At 43.4% G+C, this 16,922-nt stretch overlaps 1 protein-coding gene across 2 annotated transcripts in view; it reads left to right on the top strand.

Moving 5' to 3' along the window:
* The first annotated feature begins 212 nt into the window (after positions 1-212).
* LOC121004861 (rap1 GTPase-GDP dissociation stimulator 1-like) overlaps positions 213-16,922 on the top strand; it is a 354,733-nt gene continuing 338,023 nt past the window's right edge. Inside the window, exon 1 of one of the 2 annotated variants that reach the window (XM_040437255.1) lies at positions 213-315. In XM_040437255.1, the coding sequence (XP_040293189.1) occupies positions 312-315 (4 nt within the window). In that variant the 5' untranslated portion in view covers positions 213-311. Of the gene's footprint in view, positions 316-445; positions 566-16,922 lie in introns of those variants that run through there. The other variant, XM_040437258.1, reaches the window with a different exon arrangement.

Genomic DNA, 16,922 nt, shown 5'->3' with positions numbered 1-16,922 from the left:
ATAGAGCATGTAAAGCATCCTGTGACCCTGCTACCCTGTTATTCCTATGTTTACATTACTGCTCATGACAATTCGAAGCTTCTCATGTAAGCTGTTGTCAGGGATTAAGTAATTAGGGAGAATTAAATGCATTTGAGGAGCTGGGTCATTGTAAAGGGAGAGGGAGGGAGAAACAGAGAGGAGCAAGAGAGAGATATAAAAATCTATCCCTTACTCACAGCCTGCAAGCTGTAAGGGACAGATCGTCTCTATAGACCTTTTTATTTTTTAATTTTCACATCCACAGTACCCTCTTGATATTTACGACAGAGATGGGTGAGTATTGATTGCAGGATGATAGATTGACAGAAGTAGCTAAAGCTATGTTCAGCTAGGCTGACAGTAGACACCTAAGGAATTCATAACGGCTGGGGAAGCATTCCAGCTGCAGAGGTTTCTTCAAAACCTTTGCCATCTTACTGCAAGGCATGCAGGATAGAAAATACCATAACAGCTGTCTAGGTATACTCCTCCATTTGATAGAGATTTCAAAACTTTAACGCATTTTTAGGAAGACACAATACAGGTCTATAATGCCTTTTCTCTGAGACCTTGACAGATGAGTGTTTTGGATTCAATGTCATGTAGGCCTCTCGTAAATCTACATGCAATGTATGGGTGGTTTACATAATGTTTGCAGGTTATGACGGTATACGTAACAGGCAATGCACTTGTAATTATATGATCAAATCTTGACTGGTAGCAAGATAATTGTTCTAGCTGTGAGTGAATCAAGATCTCTAGGTGAAGACAGTTAATATTCTTAAGCATTGATGTATTATTTATATCAGACTTTAAGCTGTTAGACTCTGGAGTTTCCAGTTAAATGGGTCTCTGTGGGATACAAAACCACACATCATTAGAGATTTTGCTTATTAATGTAATTGAGTCTCAGGAAGTATTTATATCACTACAATGCTTATTTTGATAGAATTGCTGCATGCAGGAATTTTGCTGATGTTTTAATCATGAACATTTTGTGTTGTTGCTAAATGAAAGAAAAGTTTAGTTGCGTGCTAACAAAAACCTTCAACGTGTCCACTGTTACAAATAGTACTACAAAGGCTAAGATGTTGGCTTGGAGCAGAGTATACTGGATACAGTATATGAACATTTTATAAAACTGACCCAACCTCGGTAAATTTAACATATGCACAATATTTTTACTGTAATTGTCAGCCACTTGCTTGTTTTCCAGGTATGTTAAGGCAGCAGACCTTCATCCTCTCTCCTCTTGTCAACTGCTGCTGCACAGTAGAGATAGAGCAGAAGCAGTTGTCCAAACTCCACCCCCTTCCCGATTCATGCAACTACTGGATATGCAAAAGGCACAGATAGCATTGCTGCTTACCTTTTCCCATAGCTGCCAGCAATGTGTAGATGAATACACTTTACAACTGATGGCCTATCTTTAGAATGTGGTGTGGTCAAATGCCACATAGCCGTGAGGATCAGCTGTTTCATGGAAACTTGACTGTGATATCATGCCAAAAAAACATTGAAAACCATTGAAAAATTAAACCTTTCTTTCCGTTGTTTACTTAACTTGTTAAGACTCAAGATGAGGGTTGCTGTATCTGTAGCTCTGGCACTGGAAGGTGGCACTGGAACTGCACAGTTCGGTCCATTATGTAGTGGCTGGTAATCACAGTGCTTCTCCCATCCACTTTTATTTTAGAATGAATGGAGCTGTATAATTCCAGAGCCACACTGACAGCTGATTGGTTAGGGTGCTGGGTATTGGGCCCCACCAAACAGATATTGATGGCTCATTAGTATGAGCCCTAAGGTAACTGAGCAGAGGGTAAAGCCACATTCCACTGGAAAATAAAAGCATCCCTAGTTGTATAGGACCTAAACACATAAAATCTGCATACAGAGGTTGTCACTTTATGTAATAGACAGGGCAGGCACTCTATCATGGGGGGGTCACATGGAACTTTCATTATAGCTTTTATTATAAATTGATAATAAACATAAACAATCTAAAAATAAAAATAAATAAAAGCTATGAAATAGACAAACAAAAAATTTGAGTTAAAAACAATTAATAAAATTATCACAGTATTCACCAATATCCTGCTTATGTTTAGAATGGTCAGACTGTCTCCTGAACTCAAAATATGTCAGGTTGGATTTTCTCTGGTCCGTATCCGGAGGCAGTTATCTCATTGTTTTATTAGGTATAGATATATGTTGCATGATGTCCCAACAGTTCAAGGATTAGTGGGATTAGTAGTATGTCCCAAATAACAATCCCAGGTTAGTGCGATTAATCGCTTGTTCTCAAAGACATAACTTGGAGATTGAGAATGTTATGGGTTTAATTGTTAATAACAATTCCCTTATTGTAATAAATCCTGCAAGGCAAGTATCAATACATAATAATTACTATTCGTTGAGTACGACTCACAGTTTGTTGGTATGGCTCTCTCTCTGTGGTGTCCCACGTGGGAGCGCTTACCTGTTTTTCTGTGAGTGCCCTTCTTTGTGGTATTTGATGGGCAGGTACAGCCGTAGCCTTTAGTGGGCTATAGGTCTGCGTCCCACTTATCCGCGTTTTGACTTGCCTGTGGACAAAAGAAATCCGGTCTCCAGTATATTTAGTTCTGCCGTAATGTTTCTTGTCTCACCGGTCGGCGTCTCTTGTATTACTCTCTCGATCTCGCGAGACGGGGTATTCTACCCTCGGCAGCGATCTCTCTTGATCTCTCAGGTCTTGTCTTTATTTTCAAGTCCTTATATTTGGCCTCTACTTACATGCAGTCATAAGTTCAATAATTAGTGAATGAGCTGTAGTTACCAGACGCGTTTCGGGATACACTTCCCCTTCCTCCGTGGCTTCACTCGCTTATTCGTGGTACCAGTTATTATACCATTCTGTGGTGTATGTGAATCTCTGGGATGGATCTTTGATCCCGTTTATTTTTTGTCATTCTATCCAATGCGGTTTTGGTGGGTTTTTTGTAAATGTTATGTGTTTTTTTGTAAATATATGCGTTTTTTCGTATATATTTGCTCACTGGCTTCCTGATTCTGCCTGAAAAGAGACTCGCCAATCCAACATATAGAAAGTATAATACCAATGTGGATATATATACAGTACAGACCAAAAGTTTGGACACACCTTCTCATTCAAAGAGTTTTTCTTTATTTTCATGACTATGAAGGCATCAAAACTATGAATTAACACATGTGGAATTATATACATAACAAACAAGTGTGAAACAACTAAAAAATATGTCATATTCTAGGTTCTTCAAAGTAGCCACCTTTTGCTTTGATTACTGCTTTGCACACTCTTGGCATTCTCTTGATGAGCTTCAAAAGGTAGTCCCCTGAAATGGTTTTCACTTCACAGGTGTGCCCTGTCAGGTTTAATATGTGGGATTTCTTGCCTTATAAATGGGGGTTGGGACCATCAGTTGCATTGAGGAGAAGTCAGGTGGATACATAGCTGATAGTTCTACTGAATAGACTGTTAGAATTTGTATTATGGCAAGAAAAAAGCAGCTAAGTAAAGAAAAACAAGTGGCCATCATTACTTTAAGAAATGAAGGTCAGTCAGTCAGCCGAAAAATTGGGAAAACTTTGAAAGTAAGGGCTATTTGACCATGAAGGAGAGTGATGGGGTGCTGCGCCAGATGACCTGGCTTCCACAGTCACCGGACCTGAACCCAATCGAGATGGTTTGGGGTGAGCTGGACCGCAGAGTGAAGGCAAAAGGGCCTACAAGTGCTAAGCATCTCTGGGAACTCCTTCAAGACCATTTCAGGGGACTACCTCTTGAAGCTCATCAAGAGAATGCCAAGAGAGTGCAAAGCAGTAATCAAAGCAAAAGGTGGCTACTTTGGAGAACCTAGAATATGACATATTTTCAGTTGTTTCACACTTAATTGTTATGTATATAATTCCAAATGTGTTAATTCATAGTTTTGATGCCTTCATAGTCATGAAAATAAAGAAAACTCTTTGAATGAGAAGGGTGTGTCCCAAACTTTGGTCTGTACTATCTAATATATATATATATATATATATATATATATATATATATATATATATGGGGAGATACATGAAAACTTAAAATTTTAATATTAAATGAAATAGGATACAGAGGGCATGTTACATATATATATATATATATATATATTATACTATACATCAATCTTAGTATTACAGTAGATATATAACATAGATAATGCAGAAGTACTGTAGATCTAGAGGGTATTTATTTTCATAGTTATTTTTTGGGCAATTTTATGCATGCCCAAGCTGAGCAATATCTTTCCATCGAAAATTATGTGTATTTTATTTCATATTATTGTGATGATATACAGTTGCAAGAAAAAGTATGTGAACCCTTTGTAATGATATGGATTATTGCACAAATTGGTCATAAAATGTGATCTGATCTTCATCTAAGTCACAACAATAGACAATCACAGTCAACACACAAAGAATTAAATGTTACCATGTTTTTATTGAACACACCATGTAAACATTCACAGTGCAGGTGGAAAAAGTATGTGAACCCTTGGATTTAATAACCTCCTTTGGCAGCAATAACTTCAACCAAACGTTTCCTGTAGTTGCAGATCAGACGTGCACAACGGTCAGGAGTAATTCTTGACCATTCCTCTGTACAGAACTGTTTCAGTTAAGCAATATTCTTGGGATGTCTGGTGTGAATCGCTTTCTTAAGGTCATGCCACAGCATCTCAATCGGGTTGAGGTCAGGACTCTGACTGGGCCACTCCAGAAGGCATATTTTCTTCTGTTTAAGCCATTCTGTTGTTCATTTACTTCTATGCTTTGGGTTGTTGTTCTGTTGCAACACCCATCTACTGTTGAGCTTCAGCTGGTGGACAGATTGCCTTAAGTAAGTTCTCCTGCAAAATGTCTTGATAAACTTGGGAATTCATTTTTCCTTCGATGATAGCAATCCGTCCAGGCCCTGATGCAGCAAAGCAGCCCCAAGCCATGATGCCCCCCACCACCATATTTCACAGTTGGGATGAGGTTTTGATGTTGGTGTGCTGTGCCTCTTTCTCTCCACACATAGTGTTGTGTGTTTCTTCCAATTAACTCAACTTTGGTTTCATCTGTCCACAGAATATTTTGCCAGTAACGCTGTGGAACATCCAGGTGCTCTTGTGCAAACTGTAAACGTGCAGCAATGTTTTTTTTTTTTTTACAGCAGTGGCTTCCTCTGTGGTATCCTCCCATGAAATCCATTCTTGTTTAGTGTTTTACGTATAGTAGATTATCTAACAGGGATGTTAGCATATGCCTAAGACTTTTGTAAGTCTTTAGCTGACACTCTAGGATTCTTCTTCAACTCATTGAGCAGTCTACGCTGTACTCTTGCAGTCTTCTTTACAGGATGGCCACTCCTAGGGAGAGTAGCAGCAGTGCTGAACTTTCTCCATTTATAGACAATTTGTCTTACCGTGGACTGATGAACAACAAGGCTTTTGGAGATACTTTTATAACCCTTTGCAGATTTATGCAAGTCAACAATTCTTAATCGTAGGTCTTCTGAGAGCTCTTTTGTGTGAGGCATCATTCACATCAGGTATGCTTCTTGTGAAAAGCAAACCAGAAACTGGTGTGAGTTTTTTATAGGGCAGCTGTAACCAACACCTCCAATCTCATCTCATTAATTGGACTCCAGTTGGCTGATACCTCACTCCAATTAGCTCTTGGAGATGTCATTAGTCTAGGGGTTCACATACTTATTCCACCTGCACTGTGAATGTTTACATGGTGTGTTAAATAAAAACACGGTAACATTTAATTCTTTGTGTGTTATTAGTTTAAGCAGACTGTGATTGTCTATTGTTGTGAAGATCAGATCACATTTTATGACCAATTTGTGCAGAAATCCATATCATTCCAAAGGGTTCACATACTCTAAATTGCAACTGTATTTTTTAATTAAGAATTTTAATTATAAATATAAATATCCCCATTGTGTGGCAACTTCTGCAACATGCCGCTCCCCCGCCCCCCCTTTCCCAGGGCCGATCGTGTCCCAGGTTTATTAGAATGCCGATTGGTGTGCTGCATTCTCAATAGTTTTCTGTGTGTGTCCCAGTCCTCCTACATGGACACTGTCAATCCCCAGCGCTAGGCTCCAAAGCAATAAAGGGGATAATAATGGTGAAGGTGGAGAATAAGTTGAGTTCAGGCTTTATAAAGTTCAACAGATTTACTTGACTCACTTGCATCCATACAATATTCAGGCACTCTTGGTTCCAGAAGTTTTTGGCATAAACTGGCAGGCAAACTTGAGTATTAAGCGTTATCTCTTGCTTCTCTCTCTGCTGTGCTAAACTCAGTTTTAGTCTGGCAGCTGGACTTTAGGACTGTTCTTGTACCTCTGGAGTGGGTGCCTTTGGCTGTTGACCCCCTTGCAATATTCTGTCTGCAAATTAATAATGAGTCATGGTGTTCTTGCCTCTGGAGAGACTGCTGCTGCAGGAGGGGCCTCCCCTCACTGCTAGATCTCCACACATCTGTATCCAACACTAGAATAACTAAGACTGACTAAACACTTCCTGTAGCTCCTCCCTTGGTATTAAGCATGCCCACTTCTGCCCAAAAGGTGGAGAATGGAATGGTAAGTTCCAGTCTATCGAAAGATATCTCTGCCATATACACACCACAATCTGCTGGACAACCAGGCACATTACATTAAATACAAGAAATAACAGTTTCATAGCAATAATAGTAATGCAAAGTGTAAGAGGACCTGGAATAAATACAAAGATGACATTGTGGTAGCAGTAGCAGGGTGTAAAAATTGTAATACCACTCTGGAGTATTACACTTCTGCCAAGCGTGTGACAGATTAGTTAGTACTGCAGATAAGATTTTCATACTTTTTTTTTTATGATGCGTTCAATGCCATATGCAAGGTGCTTATTTCAGCTCAGCTGGCTACTCAACAGAATTAGCTGCCACAAGGGTGCTTCTATGGGGATAAAATTATCTTTCTTATGGATGGAAATGGGTTCTTTCAGTTGCGAAATGTACTTGATATGTGTCAACATTTTTTCTCAGTGTGCAGTCATCATTTGCTACAAGCATTTTCTAGCTCATTGAAGGGAGATGGGGAACCCCCTATATGACATTTGTGTCTTAAAGAACATCTATTGGCATGACCAACCTTATTAAACCAGGCATACAGCCTTGTAGGGTTGATCATGCTGATACCCTTATTAAAACTATCTTGACCCCTGTTGCTGAGAAATATAATTTTTCTTCATATGCAAATGACCTAACTGGTGCATCAAGGAGCAAGCCAGAGCCCTTGGAGCACCAATTTGTTACATCCCTTCAGCTTCAGTCTGTACCCCCTTTCCTGGTATTGAAAGGGCTAGACATGTTATCTAGCCCTATCTTCTTGTGCCAGCTGCTCTCCAAGTGCCAAGGCAGGGAGAGACAGCATAGGCATGAGATGACAGGTCTTGGCACTTGCTCAGTTGGAATCTGCACTGCTTGGAGTGAGGTGGGAGATACACTAAGCAAGCGCTTTGACTGGAAGATACAGATCAGGCATGGAATGACAAGTATCAGTGCTTGGAGAGCAGCAAGCACAGGAAGACAGGACTAGACAAGATGTGGATCTGGGCAAGCTGACAGAAGCTCTTTAAGCTCTTTCTTTGGCAGCGATAAGTGTGGGGGTTTTCCCCATACAGCACCATCACTGAGGTCCAACATCTGTTATCTATGGCTCAGGTCACAGTATTATTGATGTGTCTCCCTATTTATTGCACTAGCACTTTATCTTGATTTTTTTTTCACCTGTGATTTCCGTAGGTTGTTTGTATTTCTAATCATGGTATATTAGTGAAAATTGTTCTTCTATTCAATCATGACATATAGTGAGATTTGAGATTTATGTATTAATTTACATCATGGACCTTGTGTGATTATTCGTATCATATCATAAATTGTGCTATGGGTGGAGATTCTTCTTGGTCATTTACTGAAGGTTTCCAGTCTTAGTTTTTTTTATTGCTCTTAAAAAAAGTTTCCTAATAATTATTTATATATTCCATTATTATTTTTGTGTGTTGTCTTTCTGATAGAATTCTAATATTGTGGATTTTGAGGCGCTCGGTTTAGGATCAATATCCATTTTTAAAAAGCCACCCTCTTTTCAACCTCATCTTTTTTTTATAGTTGATGTTGTTTCCTTCCAGAATTTGCAGGAATTTCATTGAATCCATTCTTCCCTCTACTGTGAAATTTTCCCCATGCCATTAGCTGCAACTCAACCCAAAAGCATGATTGGTGAAGTGTTCTTTTCATGAAATTCCGTGCCATTTTTTTTTCTCCAAATATACCTTTGCTCATTGTGGCCAAAGAGTTATATTTTAACCTCATGGGTCCACAGGACTTGTTTCTAAAATGTTTAGATGTGTTTTTGCAGGAGAGGACGCAGGAGAGATTTTTTCCTGATGACTCTTCTATGAAGGCCATATGTCGCTGAATGTACCACAACTCCAGAGTCTGCTAAATATTCCTGGAGGTCTTTTGCAGTCATTCAGGGGTTCTCACCTTAATTACATTTGAAACTGAGGATATGGCAACCTGAAAAGCTTTGCCTTCTTCTGCTTTAGGCGTGTTAGGCAAGCGCTGCTTAGAAAAACCATGGCTGCTCTTTGTTGGGACATGGGTTAGAGGAGTCTAGGCCTCAGTTTCACACCTGAGCGTTTTACAGCGCGTTCCTACGCGCTGGTAAAACGCTCAACAAGGAGAAACCAATGCTTCCCTATGGGAATGGTTCTCACCTGGGCGTTTTACAGCGCGTACGATCGCGCTGTAAAACGCCCGACGCTCACACAAGTACAGGAGCGTTTTTTTTGGGTGCTTGTCGCGCGTTCCCGTACATAGACTTTCGGGAACGCGCGACACTGTGTGTACACTTGTCTCTGTATGCGCGCTTGTAAACGCCCGTACAATCGCGCATACAGAGCGCTCCTTTCAGAACGCTCAGGTCTGAACTGAGCCTTAGTATATATAAATCTTTGAAATATGCATCACTGGCCTTTACTGATGATGATTGTGAACAAGCCTTAACTCTAACAGCCTATTTAAAGTTCCCATACTTTTGTAAGGTATTAATTTCCCTTTTTCACTCTAAAATTGTACAAAACCAAAATAATATATTGATATTGCTTAACATATTGCAAAGTTTAACTTTATGCCTGGAGATAATTTCATCATCAACTTTCTTAACTGTTCACAGTAACAGTAATTTTGACCCAGTGCCTTGCATGCACTAATATATATATATATATATATATATATATATATATATACACAGTATAAATATATATATATATATATATATATACATACACACACATACACACACACACACACATATTAGCTTAAGGCATTTCAGTCAAAAAACACTCGTAGTATATAGTTGTATGACAGATATAAATCCGATAAATCCACTGGTGTGTATTTACTTGAACAAGCTGTCAAACAAAATGCTCACCTGGGAAACCCAACATATATTACAACATCAATCATTTTACAAATCAATAATTATTAATAATGTTTACTTGACGTGCATTCAGTTCACGGAGTGATGAATGCAGAATTTGCAGTGTGTGCCTACTTGTCAGTTTCATGTAAGTAGTTGTGATTTAATAAACCTCTATGGAACTTCTTCTGAAACTGCTGAGACCTAGAGAAAGAAAGATAACTTATTTTTTTATCTGTATTTAAAACCACTGAGCTTTGTATGTCTTAATACAAAACATAGTTGATTCCCAAATGCTTCAGTTGAGGGACAAGCAGTAAGCGAAGAGGGAGATTTGCAATCTCCCATGCACCTACATTGATGTAAAAAAAAAAGTTGCAAACCTTGTGTTTGCATCTTTTCAAACGCCACTTGCAACACATTTTGTCACAAGTGATGTTTTTATGCAGCCCTAACAACTTCTTGAAAAGGGGGCATGGTGAACGTGGGGTGGGTGGATCTAGCGAGTCCTCCACATTTATCTCTCTTTGCACTTGAAGGCAGAAATCTACGTCAGCTTCTGAGTTGCCATATATTTTATTTTGGCTCACAGATAATAAATAATAAATTAGTCATATCCTCTAGCTGCACAAGAGATTTCAAAGACCAACATAAAACATTGGCCTTTGATAAATTTCCCCAAAGACTTTTTACATTTTCACCAGCGCTATTAAAATCATTCCAAAGTTTGCATACCTAGAATACATTTTGGAAAATGACTGATACTTACTTGAACACACTTACCTCAACTCTAACAATATGCGAGCACAAACAGATGTTTCCTTCCTTGATATTTATCATGTAGAGAAAGTTAATACCGGGCACTTACTAATGTATTGCTTCCTGCTTATTGCTGGCTTGATTAATTTTTCCATCACATTATACACTGTTAGTTTCCATGGTTTGCATATCATAAGAAAATGCGTTGGACTCTTTGGTGCCCGGTACTGTGGGAGTGCACATAGGCTAGTGCCTATTTCCTATAATGTGCAAGCATAGACACTACTACTGGATTACAGGGTAGTCGTAACCATGGAAATGTGCAGTGTACACTCCCCTAAAGAATTATTAGGAACACCTGTTCTATTTATCATTAATGCAATTATCTAGTCAACCAATCACATGGCAGTTGCTTAAATGCATTTAGGGGGGTGGTCCTGGTCAAGACAATCTCCTGAGCTCCAAACTGAATGTCAGAATGGGAAAGAAAGGTGATTTAAGCAATTTTGAGTGTGGCATGGTTGTTGGTGCCAGACGGGGCCGGGTCTGAGTATTTCCAATCTGCTCAGTTACTGGGGAGTTTCACGCACAACCATGTTCGAGGGTTTACAATGAATGGTGTGGAAAAGGATAAAAAACATCCAGTATGCGGCAGTCCTGTGGGCGAAAATGCCTTGTGGATGCTAGAGGTCGAGGAGAATGGGCCGACTGATTCAAGCTGATAGAAGAGCAACGTTGACTGGAAATACACCACTCGTTACAACGAGGTATGCAGCAAAGCATTTGTGAAGCCACAACACGCACAACCTTGAGGCGGATAGGCCCCTACAACAGCAGAAGACCCCACCGGTACCACTCATCTCCACTACAAATAGGAAAAGAGGCTACAATTGCACGAGCTCACCAAAATTGGACTGTTGAGACAGGAAAAATGTTGCCTGGTCTGATGAGTCTCAATATTCTGTGAGCATGTCCAAATGGTAGAGTCCCGAATTTGGCGGTAAACAGAATGAGAACATGTATCCATCCTCTGATGGCTACTTCCAGCAGGATAATTGCACCAGTTCACAAGCCTCGATACATTTCAAATTGGTTTTAGTTCACTGTACTAAAATGGCCCCCACAGTCACCCAGATCTCAACCCAATAGAGCATCTTTGGGATGAGGTGGAACGGGAGTTTCGTGCTCTGGATGTGCAATCCCCTCAAATCTCCATCAACTGCAAGATGCTAGCCTATCAATATGCTATCAGCACCTTGTTGAATCAATGCCACGTAGAATTAAGGCAGTTCTGAAGGCAAAAGGGGGTCCAACACCGTATTAGTATGGTGTTCCTAATAATTCTTTAGGCGAGTGTATAATGTGATGGAAAAATGAATCCAGTATGCAAGATTTTGTAAAGGGGGCAGGGGTGTAGCATGGGTTGCCAGCACCCGGGGCATGTCAAGTATTGCGCCCCCCCCCCCCCACCTGTGGCCATGCCCCCTTTTTACAGATAATGCAGTACATATCACTTGTAGTCATATGTAACACCACAGATAACAAAGTGATAACTCTCTGAGTACAGATAATGTAGTAGATGGGTGTGAGCCCCCAGAATTCAGAACACACACAGTGTGACCTGAAGTCTAAAAATATTTTTAAAAAGTTAGCCCATATGCTGAAGGATGTAACAGAAAAAAAAAAGGCTGATTTGCAGTTTTTTCATCTCTTTATCTCCCAAGAAAATTTTATAAAAAGTGATCAATTCATAAACACATGGTAAGTCAAAAAAGACAGATTTCCCTCAAATGAGCCCCCACACATCTCTGTAGAAATAACTATGAAAAAAAGTTATGGGGGTCACCGGGGAGAAGGGATTTTTTAGGGTTGCCACCTTTCCAAAGAAAAAAGAAAAGTTACACAAATTAAAAAGGTTGATGCGTCTATTTAGCCTCTATTTTTTTTTAGGATTCTGCTGGATTTGAACTCACAGCCTTCTACATAAAGTCAAGAACCTTAACCACTGGGCTATAGAGCTTCATGTTAACCTGTAGAGTTGAGCGAACACCTGGATGTTCGGGTTCGAGAAGTTCGGCCGAACTTCCCGGAAATGTTCGGGTTCGGGATCCGAACCCGATCTGAACTTCGTCCCGAACCCGAACCCCTTGAAGGTCAATGGGACCCGAACATTTGGGCAACTAAAAAGGCTGTAAAACGCCCAGGAAAGAGCTAGAGGGCTGCAAAAGGCAGCAACATGTAGGTAAATCCCCTGCAAACAAATGTGGATAGGGAAATGAATTAAAATAAAAATCAAAAAAATAAAAAGGAACCAATATCAATTGGACAGAGGTCCCATAGCAGAGAATCTGGCTTCACGTCAGCAGAGAATCAGTCTCTTCATGCCATAGCAAAGAATCTGGCTTCATGTCAGCAGAGAATCAGTCTCGTTCATGCCATAGCAGAGAATCTGGCTTCATGTCAGCGCAGAATCAGTCTTCATGTCCATAGCAGAGAATCAGGCTTCAAGGTCACCACACTGGAACAGGCCACTGTCACACATTAGGCCCCGGCACCCAGGCAGAGGAGAGAGGTCCCGTAACAGAGAATCTGGCCTGATTGTCAGCACAGAATCTGTCTTCATGTCTTAGCAGAGAATCAGGCTTCACGTCACCCACCACTGAACAGGCCACTCGTCACACATTTAGGCCCGGCAACCCAGACAGAGGAGAGCGGTCCTGTAACAGAGAATCTAGCCTTATGTCAGCGCAGAATCTGTCTTCATGTCATAGCAGAGAATCAGGCTTCAAGGACACCCACCACTGGAACAGGCCACTGTCACACATTTAGGCCCAGGCACCCAGGCAGAGGAGAGAGGTCCCGTAACAGAGAATCTGGCCTTATGTCAGCGCAGAATCTGTATTAATGTCATAGCAGAGAATCAGGCTCACGTCACCCACCACTGGAACAGGCCACTGTCACTCATTAGGGCCCCCGGCACCCAGACAGAGGAGAAGCGGGTCCCGTAACAGAGAATCTGGCCTTATGTCAGCGCAGAATCTGTCTTCATGTCATAGCAGAGAATCAGGCTTCACGTCACCCACCACTGGAACAGGCCACTGTCAACATTTAGGCCCAGGGCACCCAGGCAGAGGAGAGAGAGGTCCGTAACAGAGAATCTGGCCTTATGTCAGCGCAGAATCTGTATTCATGTCATAGCAGAGAATCAGGCTTCACGTCACCCCTCCACTGGAACAGGCCACTGTCACACATTTAGGCCCCGGCACCCAGATAGAGGAGAGCGGTCCCGTAACAGAGAATCTGGCTTATGTCAGCGCAGAATCTGTCTTCATGTCATAGCAGAGAATCAGGCTTCACGTCACCCACCACTGGAACAGGGCCACTGTCACACATTTAGGCCCAGGCACCCAGGAAGGAGAGAGGTCCCGTAACAGAGATTCTAGCCTTATGTCAGCGCAGAATCTGTATTCATGTCATAGCAGAGAATCAGGCTTCACGTCACCCACCACTGGAACAGGCCACTGTCACACATTTAGGCCCCGGCACCCAGACAGAGGAGAGCGGTCCCGTAACAGAGAATCTGGCCTTATGTCAGCGCAGAATCTGTCTTCATGTCATAGCAGAGAATCAGGCTTCACGTCACCCACCACTGGAACAGGCCACTGTCACACATTTAGGCCCAGGCACCCAGGCAGAGGAGAGAGGTCCTGTAACAGAGAATCTGGCCTTATGTCAGCGCAGAATCTGTCTTCATGTCATAGCAGAGAATCAGGCTTCACGTCACCCACCACTGGAACAGGCCACTGTCACACATTTAGGCCCAGGCACCCAGGAAGAGGAGAGAGGTCCCGTAACAGAGAATCTGGCCTTATGTCAGCGCAGAATCTGTATTCATGTCATAGCAGAGAATCAGGCTTCACGTCACCCACCACTGGAACAGGCCACTGTCACACATTTAGGCCCAGGCACCCAGGAAGAGGACAGAGGTCCCGTAACAGAGAATCTGGCCTTATGTCAGCGCAGAATCTGTATTCATGTCATAGCAGAGAATCAGGCTTCACGTCACCCACCACTGGAACAGGCCACTGTCACACATTTAGGCCCAGGCACCCAGGCAGAGGAGAGAGGTCCCGTAACAGAGAATCTGGCCTTATGTCAGCGCAGAATCTGTATTCATGTCATAGCAGAGAATCAGGCTTCACGTCACCCACCACTGGAACAGGCCACTGTCAAACATTTAGGCCCAGGCACCCAGGCAGAGGAGAGAGGTCCCGTAACAGAGAATCTGGCCTTATGTCAGCGCAGAATCTGTATTCATGTCATAGCAGAGAATCAGGCTTCACGTCACCCACCACTGGAACAGGCCACTGTCACACATTTAGGCCCAGGCACCCAGGCAGAGGAGAGGTTCATTCAACTTTGGGTTGCCCCGCAATATAATGGTAAAATGAAATTAAAAATAGTATTGAATGAGGAAGTGCCCTGGAGTAGAATAATATATTGTTAAGGGGAGGTAGTTAATATCTAATCTGCACAAGGGATGGACAGGTCCTGTGGGATCCATGCCTGGTTCATTTTTATGAACGTCAGCTTCTCCACATTGGCTGTAGACAGGCGGCTGCATTTGTCTGTAATGACGCCCCCTGCCGTGCTGAATACACGTTCAGACAAAACGCTGGCCGCCGGGCAGGCCAGCACCTCCAAGGCTTAAAAGGCTAGCTCTGGCCACGTGGACAATTTGGAGACCCAGAAGTTGAATGGGGCCGAACCATCAGTCAGTACGTGGAGGGGTGTGCACAGGTACTGTTCCACCATGTTAGTGAAATGTTGCCTCCTGCTAACACGTTCCGTATCAGGTGGTGGTGCAGTTAGCTGTGGCGTGGTGACAAAACTTTTCCACATCTCTGCCATGCTAACCCTGCCCTCAGAGGAGCTGGGCGTGACACAGCTGCGTTGGCGACCTCTTGCTCCTCCTCTGCCTTCGCCTTGGGCTTCCACTGGTTCCCCTGTGACATTTGGGAATGCTCTCAGTAGCGCGTCTACCAACTTGCGCTTGTACTCGCACATCTTCCTATCACGCTCCAGTGTAGGAAGTAAGGTGGGCACATTGTCTTTGTACCGGGGATCCAGCAGGGTGGCAACCCAGTAGTCCGCACACGTTAAAATGTGGGCAACTCTGCTGTCGTTGCGCAGGCACTGCAGCATGTAGTCGCTCATGTGTGCCAGGCTGCCCAGAGGTAAGGACAAGCTGTCCTCTGTGGGAGGCGTATCGTCATCGTCCTGTGTTACCCCCCAGCCACGCACCAGTGATGGGCCCGAGCTGCTTTGGGTGCCACCCCGCTGTGAACATGCTTTATCCTCATCCTCCTCCACCTCCTCCTCATCCTCGTCCTCCTCGTCCTCCAGTAGTGGGCCCTGTCTGGCCATATTTGTACCTGGCCTCTGGTGTTGCAAAAAACCTCCCTCTGAGTCACCTTGAAGAGACTGGCCTGAAAGTGCTAAAAATGACCCCTCTTCCTCCTCTTCCTCCTGGGCCACCTCCTCTTCCATCATCGCCCTAAGTGTTTTCTCAAGGAGACATAGAAGTGGTATTGTAACGCTGATAACGGCGTCATCGCCACTGGCCATGTTGGTGGAGTACTCGAAACAGCGCAACAGGGCACACAGGTCTCGCATGGAGGCCCAGTCATTGGTGGTGAAGTGTGTCTGATCCGCAGTGCGACTGACCCGTGCGTGCTGCAGCTGAAACTCCACTATGGCCTGCTGCTGCTCGCACAGTCTGTCCAGCATATGCAAGGTGGAGTTCCACCTGGTGGGTACGTCGCATATGAGGCGGTGAGCGGGAAGGCCGAAGTTATGCTGTAGCGCAGACAGGCGACCAGCGGCAGGGTGTGAACGCCGGAAGCGCGAACAGACGGCCCGCACTTTATGCAGCAGCTCTGACATGTCGGGGTAGTTGCGAATGAACTTCTGCACCACCAAATTCAGCACATGCGCCAGGCAAGGGATGTGCGTCAAACCGGCTAGTCCCAGAGCTGCAACGAGATTTCGCCCATTATCGCACACCACCAGGCCGGGCTTGAGGCTCACCGGCAGCAACCACTCGTCGGTCTGTTGTTCTATACCCCGCCACAACTCCTGTGCGGTGTGGGGCCTGTCCCCCAAACATATGAGTTTCAGAATGGCCTGCTGACGTTTACCCCGTGCTGTGCTGAAGTTGGTGGTGAAGGTGTGTGGCTGACTGGAGGAGCAGGTGGAAGAAGAGGAGGAGGAAGCTGAGTAGGAGAAGGAGGAGACAGGAGGCAAAGAATGTTGCCCTGCGATCCTTGGCGGCGGAAGGACGTGCGCCAAACAGCTCTCCGCCTGGGGCCCAGCCGCCACTACATATACCCAGTGTGCAGTTAGGGAGATATAGCGTCCCTGGCCGTGCTTACTGGTCCACGTATCTGTGGTTAGGTGGACCTTGCCACAGATGGCGTTGCACAGTGCACACTTGATTTTATCGGACACGTGTTTGTGCAGGGAAGGCACGGCTCTCTTGGAGAAGTAGTGGCGGCTGGGAACAACATACTGTGGGACAGCAAGTGACATGAGCTGTTTGAAGCTGTGTGTGTCCACC

The sequence above is a fragment of the Bufo bufo genome, chromosome 6 (genome assembly GCF_905171765.1).
Source record: "Bufo bufo chromosome 6, aBufBuf1.1, whole genome shotgun sequence".
In the NCBI taxonomy this organism is placed as follows: domain Eukaryota; kingdom Metazoa; phylum Chordata; class Amphibia; order Anura; family Bufonidae; genus Bufo; species Bufo bufo.
This window is presented reverse-complemented; position numbering and strand designations above follow the sequence as displayed.